Here is a 15,313-nt window from a genome sequence, read left to right as displayed (position 1 = left end):
AACTCTGATCACCATCCTTACCACTCAAACTAGTGGTTCGGGTGTCTTTACTTGAGTCCCTTGTCACTTTGGGAATCAAAAATGTATATGTGGAAAGAAAAAAGTCAGATGATTGAAAATTCAAAATTGAATATGTAGTCAATATTTATCATTTGTTCTATCAATACAGAAGGACATACCATTTTATAATTTTACTGAGAGAACAAAGAATGACCTAGTGAAACTCCCCCTACTCAAAAGAATCAAAGAAAGAATAAAAATAAATGAAGAATGAAGGACTCTACAGAAGCATATGGTTTCCCTGTTGTGGCATTGAGTTTTGCGGGAGAGCTGGGAACGGATCGCGGAACGGATTCGAGCTCATCTGCTGCATATGTTGTTGAGAATATTGAGGTTGGTATTGGTAAGGTGCCATCATGGACATGCTTTGATTTTGTTGCAGCATCATTTGCTGCTGTTGGAATTGTTGTTGCTGCAGTTGGTATTGTTGTTGCTGCTGAGCCATTAAGGCCATCTGCACATTTGGTGGGGGTGCTGTGCAGTTGGACATTGCGAATGGATCATGTTGCTCGAACGGATTTTGTATGGCCATCCCACCATATCCATACCCTGCATTCTGCAGTTGTATTTGTTTTCTTGCAGTGTCGTCTTCGTACAAACTGTCAAGTAATAACTTGTCGAACCCACCAGCCTAAATAAAAAAGAAGAAGAGCTTTGGTCAAGAGATGACTACTATTAGGCTAAAGGAACAAAGAAAACCTATGTGCATTACTACTAGTTAGGCTATTGATTCCTGTATCAAGCCAATTTAGGTCTTTTATGAACTTGATTATGTTAAAAGGCGACAACGAAACACCAGTTCATTAGATTTTATCAGTAAAATTCAAGAAAACAGTAACGCATAACCTCCGAACTTTGAAAAAGTGAAAACTATAACTACATTTAGTAAACCAATATCAATGATAAATACAACAGTTCTGGTTCACTACTTCCACCAAGACAATATTGGAAACCCGAATATTCACACCATTAACAATTTTTTCATGAAAATCTTCTGAAATATGGAAAATATTATAGATTATAAATTTCATATGAGGAAGGAATACTAACCAATTTGCTCTCTACCACATGACCAGTATTGTTGCTTGGTGTGGTTACGAGTGCTAGCTCCCATCCGGTAGCATTTGGCGCACCAAGTTCACTCAACGCACTAGTTGATGAAAACGGAAGATCATTCCCTACGTATGAAGAACAAGCTTATTTTATATTACATAAGTACATGTATAATACATACATAAATTGGTCCTTAGGTCTCCAGTATTATCATGTTCTGCCAATTTAGAGCTTCAAAGGTAGTTAGATTGATATAATCAAAGATTTCTAAGATCTCCACGCTCTTATAAAAAGGAAAAAAAAATTGAGAAATAAAGCACATCATGCATTTTACTAAACAATGAGCACATTCGGTAGCGAACTTCAACATTCTCCACCAGACAGATACAGGCCAAATATTTCTTACGACTTATCAAATTAATAACTAACCAGGTGTAATGATTGCCAGAGTCAATGCATTACTTTCCTCTAGTTCTGAAGCTTTTGGATTCACTTCATTCATCAGACCCTGCACAAAAGCATGCGAAAAGGATAGTTATAGATAGATAAAGACAAATACATACATAAAGGAAAGACAGCAGAAATGCAGAACTTGCCAGCAGATCTCCAGTGTCATCAGTTGATATCAGTGGAGATTCTGCCACCTCCTCTTGATGTGGAGTTTCTTCTTTCTCGGTCTCTGAATCCGGATTATCCTCGTTAACTGCTTTAACTTCTTCTGCAGGTTCTGAAGGCTCTTCAAGTTTAGGTGGCTCTTCTTCCCTTTCTCTGTACTCCTAAAGTTTGAAAGTAAATACTAAGTGCACATCAATATACATATACAGTGACCATATTCCATCCTCATATATCCAAAAAGATTAAATCATTTCAATCTGAATGAATTCAAGTCAAATTGAGATAAATAGAGACAAATTAAACAGATGTCATCCCTTTCTCCTTTTCCTTTGCATCTCTATCTACCCACAAATTTTCAGCCAAAAGAATGAATGTCATGAAAATATTTGGGAAAACTCGAGGTACTGTCACTGAATGATTTGGTTGTTCAAGAATACTGAGCCGTAAAATTGAAATTTTTGAACACTATAAGGCTGTGGTATCCAGACATTCCACAAGACAGGTCTCTATCTAAAGGTAACCACAGAAAGAAGCACATTAATGTTAGTTCAAACACCTTCTACTTCAAGAATGGACACCATAAATTATGGAGTGATTGACCGCACCATGTACCATGCGGCAAAATTCATTTTTGTTCAATAGACAATAGAAGCGAAGGAATGAATCACAAAGAAATTCTTGAGTTAGTTTCATATGGAGAATTAAATTAGAATTCTGGAAGCATGAGCAGAAACTAATGAATACATCTATGCAAACACCATAAGTGGATAGTCTGAGATAATTATATCCATGGACCAATGCCATGGAACCGGCTTGTAAACTGCCAGTATTCACACACATATTTTTCTCACCAGTCGTTTCTGAACAGAACCAGTCTGAGGTGCTTCTTTGATATATTCTTCCATTGTGGCAAGGAAAGATGGAGGTGGCTGCTTTGTCAGAAATAGAGAAGGCGAGTAAGGCAACGAAGTATTAAATGAAAGAAATATATTCAGATTGATACAAGAAGGAACCTGTCTCAGTGTTGGAAACTGAAAGCTCCTTGCAAGGTCCAAGAGTTTGCTATACTCATAAAAGTCGGCAAGATTTTCTGCCTGTAAAACCGGGAAAAAAAACATAAGAATAAAAGAATGAGATCAGAAAGAATATAAGAACGTTTAGCAGCATCCTCTCTAAGCAAAAAAAAAAAAAGAAATTCGCCATAACCCCCGTTGGCATGAAACAAGAAAAATGCCAAAGAAAATAATTGTTGTAAAACCTGTAGACCAGCTCTTTTGTATATAGTAAGAGCTTTGACTGCATCATGCCTTGGCATATCAAAAAACTGCAGAGAAATTTGCAATTCGACATTAACGTGAAAACATCAAAACCAAGAAAACGATTTCGAAATGAGTGTAAATTTTGAAACCACATATAAGCCAAAAGGGATACCATGTCCACAAGATTGATGATTCCATCATTGATTGCACAATATATTTTAAAGCTCTCTTTCAAGACCTACAGAAAAAAAAGAAAAGAAGAAGAACTCTTTAAATTCAGAGAAACATAGGCGGGCAATTTATAAGAAGCACTTAAATATGGACCCCCACACAATAAGTTCCGTGTTTTTTATTGTCACATGAAAATGCACCAAATCAATTTTCAAAGAGAAAATAAACAACTTGAAATCAACTAATACTCTTTAAAATGTCAAAACATTGCTAAGAATTTTCAAGCATCCTCCTTATGTTTACAAGAAGTAAATAAACAGTGTCAGAGGCCTGTCAAGTCAAGGAAGTGGTGCAGCTTGCTGAGCATTGTTGTAACATATGCACACACACATGGAAATTTTCTTATAATATTCATTCCCCAATCATAGTTCCTTGAATGCAGTAAAAATTGCTAGTTCATGATATATACAGATATGTGGAATGCATACCAGGGCCAAGGCATACTGAATCAGATAATTGCAATACGCTCCTCCTTCAGGCTGCAATTTAGTGGAGATTAGAACCTAACAAACACAGGGTAGCAGGTACCCAGCATAAGTCATTACCTGACAACCAATAAGACAATAAAGAAGCTGCTGCAATGCAGGTAGTTGCTCCAATAATTCATCACCATTCAAAAGCCTCGTTCTACTATGTGCCTATTAAAATTAAGTGCAAATACAACCTATCATCCACAATAATAGAATGCAGCAAAAAAGTTAGAATGTAAGTCTAAAGAAAATAATGCCAAGCACAAACCTTAGTGGCCCCGGGTGATGATTTCATCAAACGCTCCGCCATAATGTCATATCTTAAGATCCTAAAACACTCAAGTCGTTCCTCTAGAAAGAGCGCATACGTCCGAGCCCATGCAGAGCAATCCCAGGCTGCATATAAAGAATCCCAGAGTTATTAAGGAATTTGACATTCAAAATGCAAAGTTAAGCTCATATCAGAAAAAGGAGAAATGTCGAACTCGTAATGTCAGTTTGAAGCTGCATACCCATAGGGCTGGAGTCATCTTTAAAATTGGATATTTGGAGAATATGTCCTCTACGTGAATAGTTTACAAGCTCCTCTCGAAAGGTAGGGTCACCTTCTCCTAATGTCCTATGAATGACTATCAATATCTTTAAGGCAACCTGTCGGTCACAAGATAGCCAAAAAAATGAATGATCAATGCGAAGAATTAAATAAAAAATAATTTTATACAAATGTCTGCAATTGCATAAATAAACATAATGATCTGATAACACTATTGTTCTTATATAAATTCATTGAATCTCTTAAAAGTATTTTAGTAGTCTCTTAATCTCTTTATTTATACTCATGATACCCATTTTGCTTCTATTAAGTTTCGTGTCCTAGGTTTTTACTACTTGCTGGTGATGTATGCCAAACCTCATAGAGTCAATCAAGTTACTGTGTCGACTGTCGAGAGTCATTGTTTTACCTACAATTTACATCAAATGCATCATTTGGAGGAAGAAAATGTCCAACAAGTTCAAAATGGTTCCTAAATAATTCAAAAACAAATTAACATACTCCACAAACAAAAGCTAAGTAACAGGAAATGGAAGGGAAAAAAAGGAACATGAAAGGAGAGAAGGCATTAATCCAATCTTTGTTCTTGGATAATCTCTTGGCCAGTGAGTGAATGCAGTACGCGACATCTGCTCGTGGACGTACCACTGATGTAGCTGAAAAGATTTCTATGCACAGAAATCACAGAACATGAGAATATGAGAATGAAATCTTTATATATATCAATATATATTTTCTTATGTATATGCACATTTCCAACTAAATTCAAGGTGATCCAGCTCCTAATTTGAATCACAATCCATTCCAGCAAACAATTATAAAACAGATTCGCATTGTATAATCATGTCCTCCACTTAGAACCCTAATCAATAAAAAATGAAAATGTTATAGACATCTATAAGCTGAGCTTACTTCGGACATGACGTTCCTTGGGAGGACGTTCAACATGATTTGTGGCTTTCACAATCGCAATATCCAATTCCTTCCATTCAACAATCACCACAAAAGACAAAAGTGAGGAATCACAATGTCCCGTAACGAAATGGATAAAGAGACGGGGAAATTGGAGAATGAGTGAACCTTGAATTCGCTGTCGACCTTGGCAAGGCCGACCTTGGTTGAGTCCTTGAGAGCCCCATATGCCTTCCTCAAACTCCAAAACGTTCCCATCATTTGAATGAACCAGAAGATTGTGGTTTCTTTCTGGTTCTGTTTTGATCCGAGAGAGAGGGAGTGAGAGAGTAAATTTGTTGTTCTTTTCTTCTTCTCTCTAACAGAAAATACCAAACAAACCAAACGACCACTCTCTCCCTCCCACAATCTGCGCAGCGCAGATGAGTAATTTTGATGTTCTTTTTTCACTTTAATACTAATAAATATCATTATATTGTTTGTAATATTAAAAAAGGTGAGGCATGAAGAAGCTGATATGTCAGGCTCAAAGAAAGGAAAGACCTTCTCTGAGCTTCCGCTCTTCTAGAATGTTACAGAAAAGAAAACCTTCTATGAGCTTCCACTATGTTATAGATGGATATATATATGGATAAATGCCCATATCCACTCTCATACAAAAACCGACAACAGCTAAAACCCAACAATGGCGCTGAGACAATTCTACAACGAGATTAAGGGGATGAAGGTGAAGGAGGTGCCAGAACGTATCAAGCCCATGTTTTCGATCGGCTATATGAAGCAGGCGATACAGAGGGGGCTTGGACAATTACCACGCCAAATACATCCAGACCAGCTCAGTAGATCCTCTCTTTCATGTCTGCATCGGTGGCATGATCATCTCCTACCTTGTCGCTCTCCCAGAGGAGCGTCTCCGCCTCGAGCAAAAGCAGCACGCCGTGGAGCACGGTGGCAAGCACTGATTCCTACTCGTTGGGCATATTGAGGCTGTCATGGGATCACATTAGTGTTCTTTTATCATTCTCTTTCTTTGCCATAAGGGTTTCTTTTCTTCCATTTTCTTGATACAGGGGCCAAATGATATGGATAGTTCACCGAGTCCAGTTTTCTTTAGCAATATTTAAATTGGCGCCTTTGTAACTTGTTTGTTGTGCCTCTCTCTATGGTTTATGGTCTTAATTGAACCTTAACTATAGCTGACAGATATCTTTCATTTCTTTCTCTGGCTTTTCCTAGAGTATCTAAATGATCGAATTTGTCTAATCCGAATCAAATCAATTTGAACATTCGTTATATGTGATCTAAACAAAAAAAAATTATCTGAATTAAAACTGAATATGGATTTAAATACAAAAATCTTGTCCGATTTATTTTTCTGAACCTATAACTCCACGTTAGAAGTTTAAAAACTTATAAATACTGACAGAGGAATCATAAAATCGAATAACAAACACCGAATCAACATCAATAACACCGGATTAACACAGGACAATACCGAGACAGGGTTTGTTATCTTCTTTTTTTGCATTATTTGGCCTTTTCAACCTCTTGAATAAATAATTTAAGCAGAATAAATTAAGCTTGTTTTCTGGAAAGGGCCAAAAAAAAATAAAAATCCAATCCTTCATAGAGCCTATATTATATCCCCATCGTCAAATCTCGAATCTCCTTATTTCGAGGGCGTTAGGGTTTGGTTTGCCTGTTCAAGTTCAACCACTGATCGAGCAATGGCGCTGAGACAATTCTACAACGAGATTAAGGGGATGAAGGTGAAGGAGGTGCCCGAACATATTAAGCCCATGTTTTCGATCGGATATGTTAAGCAGGCGATACAGAGGGGCTTGGACAATTACCACGCTAAATACATCCAGACCAGCTCAGTCGATCCTCTCTTTCATGTCTGCATTGGTGGCATGATCTTCTCCTACCTTCTCGCTCTCCCAGAGGAGCGTCGGCACCTCGAGCACAAGCAGCACGCCGCGGAGCACGGTGGCAAGCACTGATTCCTACTCGGTGGGTTGTTTGTCTGGTTGACGGGCAGGTATATGGTTGAATTCAAGTGCAAGATTTGATCATCGTATGTAATAACAATGAAATATGGATGGATTTTTTCCGACGATCTTATTGCTGGCTTGGTTTTTCTGAACGTGGAATCAATGGATACAAAAAATCTTAAAGTGTGTTGAAAGGTATATATGACGCTAGAATCTTATTGATTTCATTGGGTTTCTATGTATGAAATATGAATGGATATCATATTGTACTTTTTTTCTGAATGAAATGATTGGATATTTTATTTGTAGGAATTTGAAATTTGAATGTGATTTTATTGCTGTAAATCTGTTGTTTGATGCTTTGTTTTGTACTTGGAAGAATCTGCCCTTAGTTTCAAGTAATTTATATTGATTTGATTGATGGATTTCCCATATGCGGCGATTCTTGCATAAACTCTTGGCCTTAATGGACTGAAAAGGGTTATAGAGAGTGTTATTTTAGGTAGTAGATAACCTCTTTGCACTGTTCAAATGCAGCTAAAGATTATTTTGATTGGTAGATGTGTCTGGATGCATTGCCTTATGATATTACATATTAGCTAAGATCAGAGTTTTTGTTAGGTTGTGAGGAAAATTGAATAGGGAAAGGGAATAGCAAGGATAAAATTAGTGAAATGGCATACAACTGTCTCATCAAGTAACATCGTTCCTTCTCTGCATTTTTGAATCTACAAGTGACTGTTCTTGCTGATAATACTTGTTTTACTTCAAAGCCTTTGGTGTTCTAGTAAAAATCCTTTTGAGCCTCTCTGTATCCACCTTCTTGTTACCTCGGTGCGCCTCCTCCTTGGTCAGTGTTGTCACGAGGCGGCCGGGCTTGCGCCTAGGCGCTCCAGGTGAGGTGAGGCGCAGCATGGGTGCCTCGCCTAGCCTTAATCGCCCGGCTTCAGCCAGGCCTGGCCTAGGCGCGCGCCTCAGACCAGGCGCAAGGCTGGTCGGGCGCACGCCTAGGAGAATTGAGGTCAAAATGGTCTCTTTTTTTAATTTCAAAAGTATTTCTTGATTGTCAAAATGAGGTCCACTAATTATATGGCTTCACATGAAGGCTAAATGAGGTCCACGTGTCAAGACCACCATCTTTGGTGACTTACAGCAACAACACTTGCATAGGTGGCTGACTCCCCTTCTTGCTATATTTTTTGCACTCACAGGTCTATCAATGGTGTTCCTCAATCCTAAAAAATGAGCCTTTATATGCCTTTATCACATGAATGCTAATTGCTAAATGAGGTCCATGTGTCAAGGCCACACTATCTTTTGGTGACTTACAGGCTTACAGCAACCAAAGCATTTGCTTAGGTGTCTGTTAATCTAGTACACGTGTTCTTCAAAAATGAGCATTCCTGCTTCTAATATATTATTTATTAGTCAGAAGTTCATATCATATTATCCTTCAAAATTAATTAATATTTGATCAGAATTAAATGGGATAAAATCTTTATATTTAAAGGAAATAAAAATTCCCTGTTTTCGCCTAGCTTCGCTCGGGCGCGCGCCTTGCGCCTCAGCGTTTGATGGGTCATGCGCCTTTCGCCTTTAACAACACTGTCCTTGGTGCCTTTGAATAAAATTATTTTCCGTTTAAAAAAAAATAGTATTCGTCTCTGTTGACTTAATATTTTTTGGAATTTGGCTATTTGTGATTCATAATTCAAATGGGTATGTAAGGTTTGTCTAGTAGCCACGGAGTTCTATTCCCTCTTCCAGCTTTGTTGGGAACTGGTATCTGCAATGGCCAATATATTTACACTTGACATAACAGTATTTCTCTATTTCCTTCAAATATGAAGCTTTACTTGCTGGAAATCAGATGAATGGTGCATTTGAACCTGTGGATTCGTTAGTAGAATGAGAAATTCCTCGAGGCTTTTTCTATTCCCATCTGCTTCTTTTTGTTTGTAAAATATGAGAAGTTGTGGTTTGAAATGAAGTCTTCCTCAGTGTTCCCTCTTCTATCTTGCTAGAGACTTTGGATTGCATCAGCTACTAGTATAAGATCTATATTTAAATTGGTGCCTTTGTTAACTTGTTTGTGCCTTTTCTCTAGGTTATTGTCTTAATTGAACCTTAACTAGAGCTGAGACATCTTTCATTTGTTTCTTTGGCATTTCCCAGCCTTGATTTTGTCCAATCTCCCCTCCCCCTGGGACAATGATTGCGGCTTGCCTGATTGACATACGTGACGAAAATAACCCAGGCTGCCATTCTGCATCCGCAATTGGTTTCTTATCGAGTATAACTTCTGTTTCAGATTTCCTTTCACTGCTGTTCTGTTTTTTAAAAACGCTCATCTGAATATATAGTTTGTCAATTCTCTTGAAATTACTGGCCTACATCGATCAATATAGACTAATTTTGTCTAAATTGGAGTTTTATACTTTTGTCTCTCTTCTGAATGTGAATTATATGATTGAACTCGTTAGGTACATGACTATCTTATTTTTGATTTATTGAATTTAGTCATCATGATCAAACAGCTGATTTGTTCTATTAACACGTTTGTTGCTTTGCAGGATCTATGGTGAGCATCTCTTCCTTTCAGTTGATGACGAATGGGTTTTTTTTTTTTTTTTTTTAAATGTTCTTTTTGGCATTTCTGGGACATGTAGGCAGAAATCAGACTATCGTTGCCATTGTGTTCTGGCACTTAATTGATAAAATAAGACGCACTTGACCGTGATGAACAGTATCAGGCTGTTATTATTACTTGTGTTATTTGCTGTTGAATGAATTGAAAACAGGTTTGTTTTGGTTGCTCAGTTCTGACTGGAGGATGTGGTGGGCTTATGATGTATTGGTATTGCACTATTGCTTGGGTATTCCTAAATGAACTCTCACCCTAACCCAAAATCTAAAGCTTTTGTCATTAAACCACCAACTTCTAAATTTTGTCTGCGTTATCTCCCCCATGTGTTTTCACATCTTCAAAATGTGTATGGGGCGGGCCTTCTGGTAGCCAAGGGTGGGCCAAGTCTTTTGTCCATCTTGTAATCCAACTCTTGCTCAGCCTAATAAGTCATTTGGCCCAGTTTTATCCACCCTGTTACCCAACCATTATAAAATATGTCGCATCTTTCACTTCTAAGTCGTAGTGAGTCTCATACTCTCAAGCGGCGTGAGTTAGGGTTTGTTACTTGTTAGTTTATCGGATGAATAACTTGTTAGTTACTATGCATGTCTTAAGGTATACTCTCTCCTCCATTGGTCTCTTTATTTGTTCCTTTATTATGTCAATTAAGGGCGCCACACACCATGCCATGCCATAATGACTCAACAAAATTTTTATTAACCCTAGCGGTAGCACTATATATCCCAACAAATATTGTCTCAAAAGCTTCCCAATCTATGTGGCATTAACACATCACTATGTGACATGAAAAGTTGGATGATTTGTTATTTTTTGGGACAAAATACCCTTCTTTCTTGGTCCAATTACTTTTTCTACAGATGTTGACATCACTGATTTTTATTTTTTCTTTTCTTAAATGAAAATTCAAAATTATTTATCTCTCAAAATACATGTTAGATTTCGAAATACAACAAAAGAAAAAAATCAGATCTTCAATTCCCACTACAGGCGAAGAAGATCTCCAATTACCTGGAAACCAAGCCACCGTCAATTTTTGGCTGACCACACCCTTCTCACTTCTTAGCCAAGAAATCTAAATCGTATATCATTTTCAATTTTGGCCACATCAGTACTTTATGATACTACTAATTATTTTTTAAGAAAAGAAAAATCATGCAATATCTTTGCAAGTTGTTTGAAGATTCAATCTCAATATTGGGTCATAAAAACCTCTCAATAATTTAAATTAATTAATTGACATAACCTAATGCAATTTGAAAGGGATGGGAGGGACTCCAATTCTCTCCCAAAAATCATGAATTTTTATTTATTTTTTTGAAAATGACATATTAGAGTTTAGGAGTTAGAAATTAGTGTTTAGATTTAGAAATTTGTTTTTTTTACTATACTTACTTATCAAAAAAATTAAAGCGTAGGACTTAATTTTTAGTGTTTAGGATTTAAAGTTTATGATTTTTTTTCCTCAAAATATACTATATTATAATATTATGAACACCAAAATACGTAATCATACATTTTAATTTATGATTAAACATAATTTTGGGGGAATTGGATCCCCAATCCCCATTTGCAAAGCCACTAGGAGCCAGTTTGTGACATGGATTTAGGAAAATATAAAAAAGAAATTAGTGAATCATCAATTAATACTCTCTCATCTATATGACGCGTGGAGGCTTAACTAATTGGAATCACACAACACAACATGATAAATACAATTTCCAACTACTAGGATAATGAAATGAAGAAATAATTAGCTGATGGATCACTCTCATCTGTGTATATGACGCGTGGAGGTTTAATTAATTAGAATCACACAACTATCATGATTTTCTTTTTATGCGTACACAACATTATATATATATCCATTACAATTTGCAAGTTGTCATTTACTAATTCTATATAACCACATATTTTCTTCTCAAATTCACTCTTAATTACTTAAAATTGTCTATGGCGTAGAAATTAACTTCATAAATTTATTTATTTTTCATAAAATAAGGCATGTCAATCAATTACATTTAAGAAGATAAATAATACTGTAATAATAAAACAACTTACAAATTGTCACTAATTAATTACATATATGCGTCATTACAACTTACATAATGTCACATAGAATTCCAAAATATTACGAGAGTTCCACTCAAGGTTCTCTTATGACTTTTCAACGGTCAACCAAAAAAATGTGTGGACTAACTGACTAGCTTTCACATAAAAAAATTAAAGTTAAATAAATGTTTACATATTATTCATACACACACACGTATATATATATATATATATATATATATATATATATATATATATATATATATATGGTCCATCACACCAAAGCATTTATGTGTGTGCATGGGACACAAAGTGTAACCGGTATTGCAAATCTCAATGCATGCATGGATAGTACGAATTTTAGCTTCTGCAATTGTTTACATGCCCTTCGTTACCGGCCAAAATCAGGTACTTGTCTCTTCTCGTAAGCTTGGTGCACTCAAAACCCAAAGCCTTCCCAAGTTGATTTTGCACATGATTGGCCGCATCAAACCGTGTTCGTTGACCATCATCGCAAGTGGACGACCCAGATAACTTGTCAAGCAACTGAACGGTGTAAGATGGGAGAGGGTTCATGAGGAAGAAAAGAGGGTCCAGGCACTTTAGCCCCCCAGCCGTTGTTCCATAAAACATGCTCACGTGTGAATTCATGGCAACTGCAGTTATATCTTCACTCATCTCCGAGAACAATGGACTGAACCTCAAGAGATATGGTTCTCTACATGTGGTTCCTTCAGGGCATATCACTAGGTCCCCTTGATTCAATAACTTCTTCATCATCATCCCATCCTGACCCCGGTCCCTCGTTAATCGGACGGTCTTGATTGGCGACAAGATCTCTGATACTCTGCTCAGGCTGTAAGTTACCGCAGTTAAATTTTTCTTCAAGGAGAATGAGAGATATAGTGGGTCCAATAGTGTTCTGTGGTTACAAACATAAAGGACCCCCTTGGCATTGTTATGATGATCTGGCTTGTTTGAGTTATTATTGGGTTCTGTTATTGTGATGTGAAGTCCACTGAATACTAACATGGGGATGGACACTGTGTGAGGAAGAGATAAAGCAATAACGGCCCTGATGATAGCAAGAATGAAACCCAGTGGGATCCACATGAATAAGGTCAGGGTGGCTAAGGGTGTTGGTCTGAGAGCAAGTCTTCCATCATGGAATATCAGTGGTTTTGGGTAGTTTTCTCTGGGTAGGTATTGCCAGCTTCTCTTGTCTGCTCTTCTCACCAAGTAAATCTCCTGTAAATTTGGAAAAAAAACAACCCAGAATTGTCAGATTTTGTTGAAAAAATGGGTATTTTTTAGAATTAAAATGGAGGAGTAAAAGACTGGAAATTTATTGAAAACATAAATTGAATATAATGAATGCTCTCAACTTCATATGCTGACAAAATGTTGTACAAGAACCGAAGAACAGGTTACGTTTATAGAGAGTCATCATTTTCACAATGAATGCTCTGAAGGGACAATTGGAAAGCACTCATCACCAAAATTGTTGCAACTAATTATTGAGCATTAATCTTTTCCGTGACTCGGTAATTATAAGAAGGGATCCGGTCTCCGTAATTCGTTTAAAATACGAGAGTCTATCATTGTAATCCAATTATTTAAGATATGTTCCACATCTCACTTTAATTTTATTTTTTCAAAAAAAAAATTTTTATTGGACTTTTTCTCCATACCATTAATTATAAATTTTTAACTCCCACCAAATCTCGTAGTGAAGGAGCTAAGACCATACTAGTGTAAGAGAACAGTGAAGGCAATACAAATAAAAAATATTGGAAATGAAGAGAAGTAGTGCTCACCTTGCAATATGAGAAGAGTTGATGATGATCAGATTTGTTGAAGCTAGTGATACCAATAGCATCACTAAAATCACTATTTGCATCTTCTCCATTAAGCATCTCCCCCAAAACATGAATATTTTCTGCCTTTTTATTATCCTCCATGATCCCCACAAAATACCCAGAAACCACCTTGAGTTTCCTCCCCAAAACCAAATCAACCTCCAAGTAATCTCTCAAGAAACCCTCAATCATTACTTGAGGAAGATCACTAACACCCACTTTCCTCCCACCTTTCCTCAACACTTCAAAAACCTCCAAACCAACATCCTCCAAGAAAAACTTGGGCAACACAGCACTTCCAACTCTAAAACTCTTTTTCTTGATCCCAAAGAAGCAAACCATCACCATAATCTTCAACCCCATCTCTTCACCAACCAAAGAAATTAGTGGATACAAAGCAAATAACAGAATTGCCCTCAACACACTCCCTGCTTCAAAGGCTACAAGCATGAAGTAAGGAAACAAAGATGGGGATTTCAATAATGCCCCTTCCACATCAAAAATCAAGGTCTTATTTGATAGCTCATCAACCTCAAACCTATGAAGTAGAGAAGGGTATTTGTGGTATCTTGATTGGATGTTGCTTATGCTTCTATGGATACCTTTTAGGTTCCAAGATTGTCTAAACACAAATCTATAGAAGAACAAGAAGAGGGCTTTGAAGAAACCTAGGTTTGTACCCATTTTTTTTGGAACTCCTCAATTGATCTAGTTTCTTGTCTTGGCTTAGTAGTGAAAGTTGTAGTTTCACAAGAATGACATGCCCCCCTTTATATACCATGAAAGATAGAACAATGCCCTTGTGTTTCATTGTTATTTAAAAGAATGGCAACAATTGTTTTTCTTTGACTTTTTTAGATTATTTGGACTAGTTTTTTCCATTCCATGCAACTTCCCTTTTGGGGTTCACAACTGTCTATTTAGAGAAGATAAGGTGTCCACACGGGACATTAATTAGTTAAAAAACCCGCGTTGACTATTTCTTTGTTGTAACTTGGCCCAATATAATAATAATAATAACATTATCAAATATTCTTTTAATAACCCATAACATTAATTGCTCCAAATAAAAAAATTGTTAATTTTAAATTTATTTATTTATTCTAATTAATGCATCTTTGAAACTAGGGTGCTAGATGATAATCTTGGAGTGCTTGGGGGCTGCTGTAGTTTTTACTACAGTAGCCCCCGCTGTAGCATATTTGAGGTAGTAAAAAAAATTTATTTATTTTTTAAAAATTATAAATGTGTAGTATTCGATCTAACGAATCCAACGATATATTTTTTGTTCGAAACAAAAATCAAATTCATCGCGATCGAAACATCGAATGTTTGTAGTTATATCCCACTGCTTAGAATTGTTATGCATTTTTCATATTACATTTGATTTTTGTTTCGAACAAAAAATATGTCGTTAGAATCGTTACTCCGAATACTACACATATATAATTTTTCAAAATAAAAATAAAAATATTTTCAATGCCAAAATGATGTTACGGCGGGGACTGCTGTAATAATTTTACAGCAGCCCCCAAAAATCCATAATCTTGACGGTGAGTTTATCAAAGTAGTATCAATTAATCAAGGAGTTGTAGTTGTGTGTCAATT

General features: G+C 36.5%; 3 protein-coding genes and 1 pseudogene across 5 annotated transcripts; 2 read left to right on the top strand and 2 right to left on the bottom strand.

Moving 5' to 3' along the window:
• Window positions 1–143: 143 nt before the first annotated feature.
• On the bottom strand, window positions 144–5,700 carry LOC120006545 (putative clathrin assembly protein At5g57200). The gene is made up of 15 exons (XM_038856606.1): window positions 5,322–5,700; window positions 5,154–5,223; window positions 4,809–4,909; window positions 4,201–4,339; window positions 3,957–4,084; window positions 3,764–3,856; window positions 3,647–3,697; window positions 3,160–3,225; window positions 2,987–3,052; window positions 2,742–2,822; window positions 2,580–2,657; window positions 1,710–1,889; window positions 1,543–1,621; window positions 1,111–1,238; window positions 144–691 (listed from the first exon to the last, which is right to left on the bottom strand). Exons 1-15 carry the CDS (start codon window positions 5,622–5,624, stop codon window positions 281–283), a joined length of 1,974 nt encoding a protein of 657 aa, XP_038712534.1. The 5' UTR covers window positions 5,625–5,700; the 3' UTR covers window positions 144–280.
• Window positions 5,701–5,790: 90 nt separating this feature from the next.
• On the top strand, window positions 5,791–6,355 carry LOC120004917 (annotated as a pseudogene).
• A 414-nt stretch (window positions 6,356–6,769) lies between these two features.
• LOC120004916 lies at window positions 6,770–9,969 on the top strand. 3 transcript variants are annotated; one of them, XM_038854260.1, is made up of 4 exons: window positions 6,770–7,166; window positions 9,721–9,728; window positions 9,817–9,844; window positions 9,882–9,969. In XM_038854260.1, the coding sequence occupies exon 1, from the start codon at window positions 6,881–6,883 to the stop codon at window positions 7,154–7,156; it is 276 nt and encodes a 91-aa protein (XP_038710188.1). In that variant the 5' UTR covers window positions 6,770–6,880; the 3' UTR covers window positions 7,157–7,166; window positions 9,721–9,728; window positions 9,817–9,844; window positions 9,882–9,969. The 3 variants fall into 3 exon arrangements, 2 of the variants coding, with proteins under 2 accessions (XP_038710188.1, XP_038710187.1); XR_005469675.1 differs by having other exon boundaries at window positions 6,771–7,194; XM_038854259.1 differs by having other exon boundaries at window positions 6,772–7,166; window positions 9,721–9,964.
• Window positions 9,970–11,851: 1,882 nt separating this feature from the next.
• Window positions 11,852–14,447, bottom strand: LOC120005246 (probable glycerol-3-phosphate acyltransferase 3). The gene is made up of 3 exons (XM_038854774.1): window positions 13,664–14,447; window positions 12,115–13,094; window positions 11,852–12,074 (listed from the first exon to the last, which is right to left on the bottom strand). Exons 1-2 carry the CDS (start codon window positions 14,387–14,389, stop codon window positions 12,207–12,209), a joined length of 1,614 nt encoding a protein of 537 aa, XP_038710702.1. The 5' UTR covers window positions 14,390–14,447; the 3' UTR covers window positions 11,852–12,074; window positions 12,115–12,206.
• Between the last annotated feature and the right edge of the window lie 866 nt (window positions 14,448–15,313).

This window comes from Tripterygium wilfordii, chromosome 9 (assembly GCF_013401445.1).
Source record: "Tripterygium wilfordii isolate XIE 37 chromosome 9, ASM1340144v1, whole genome shotgun sequence".
In the NCBI taxonomy this organism is placed as follows: domain Eukaryota; kingdom Viridiplantae; phylum Streptophyta; class Magnoliopsida; order Celastrales; family Celastraceae; genus Tripterygium; species Tripterygium wilfordii.
This window is presented reverse-complemented; position numbering and strand designations above follow the sequence as displayed.

What these genes read in the sequence shown, in the direction of transcription:
- LOC120006545 (XM_038856606.1), bottom strand. Translation starts at nt 5,624, where the DNA reads ATGATATTTATTAGTATTAAAGTGAAAAAAGAACATCAAAATTACTCA. An exon ending in AGATGACTCCAGCCCTATGG is followed by an intron (nt 4,085 to 4,200) that starts GTATGCAGCTTC and finishes CTTTATATGCAG; the next exon opens with CCTGGGATTGCTCTGCATGG. An exon ending in CATCACCCGGGGCCACTAAG is followed by an intron (nt 3,857 to 3,956) that starts GTTTGTGCTTGG and finishes TAATTTTAATAG; the next exon opens with GCACATAGTAGAACGAGGCT.
- LOC120004916 (XM_038854260.1), top strand. Translation starts at nt 6,881, where the DNA reads ATGGCGCTGAGACAATTCTACAACGAGATTAAGGGGATGAAGGTGAAG.
- LOC120005246 (XM_038854774.1), bottom strand. Translation starts at nt 14,389, where the DNA reads ATGGGTACAAACCTAGGTTTCTTCAAAGCCCTCTTCTTGTTCTTCTAT. An exon ending in AACTCTTCTCATATTGCAAG is followed by an intron (nt 13,095 to 13,663) that starts GTGAGCACTACT and finishes CCAAATTTACAG; the next exon opens with GAGATTTACTTGGTGAGAAG.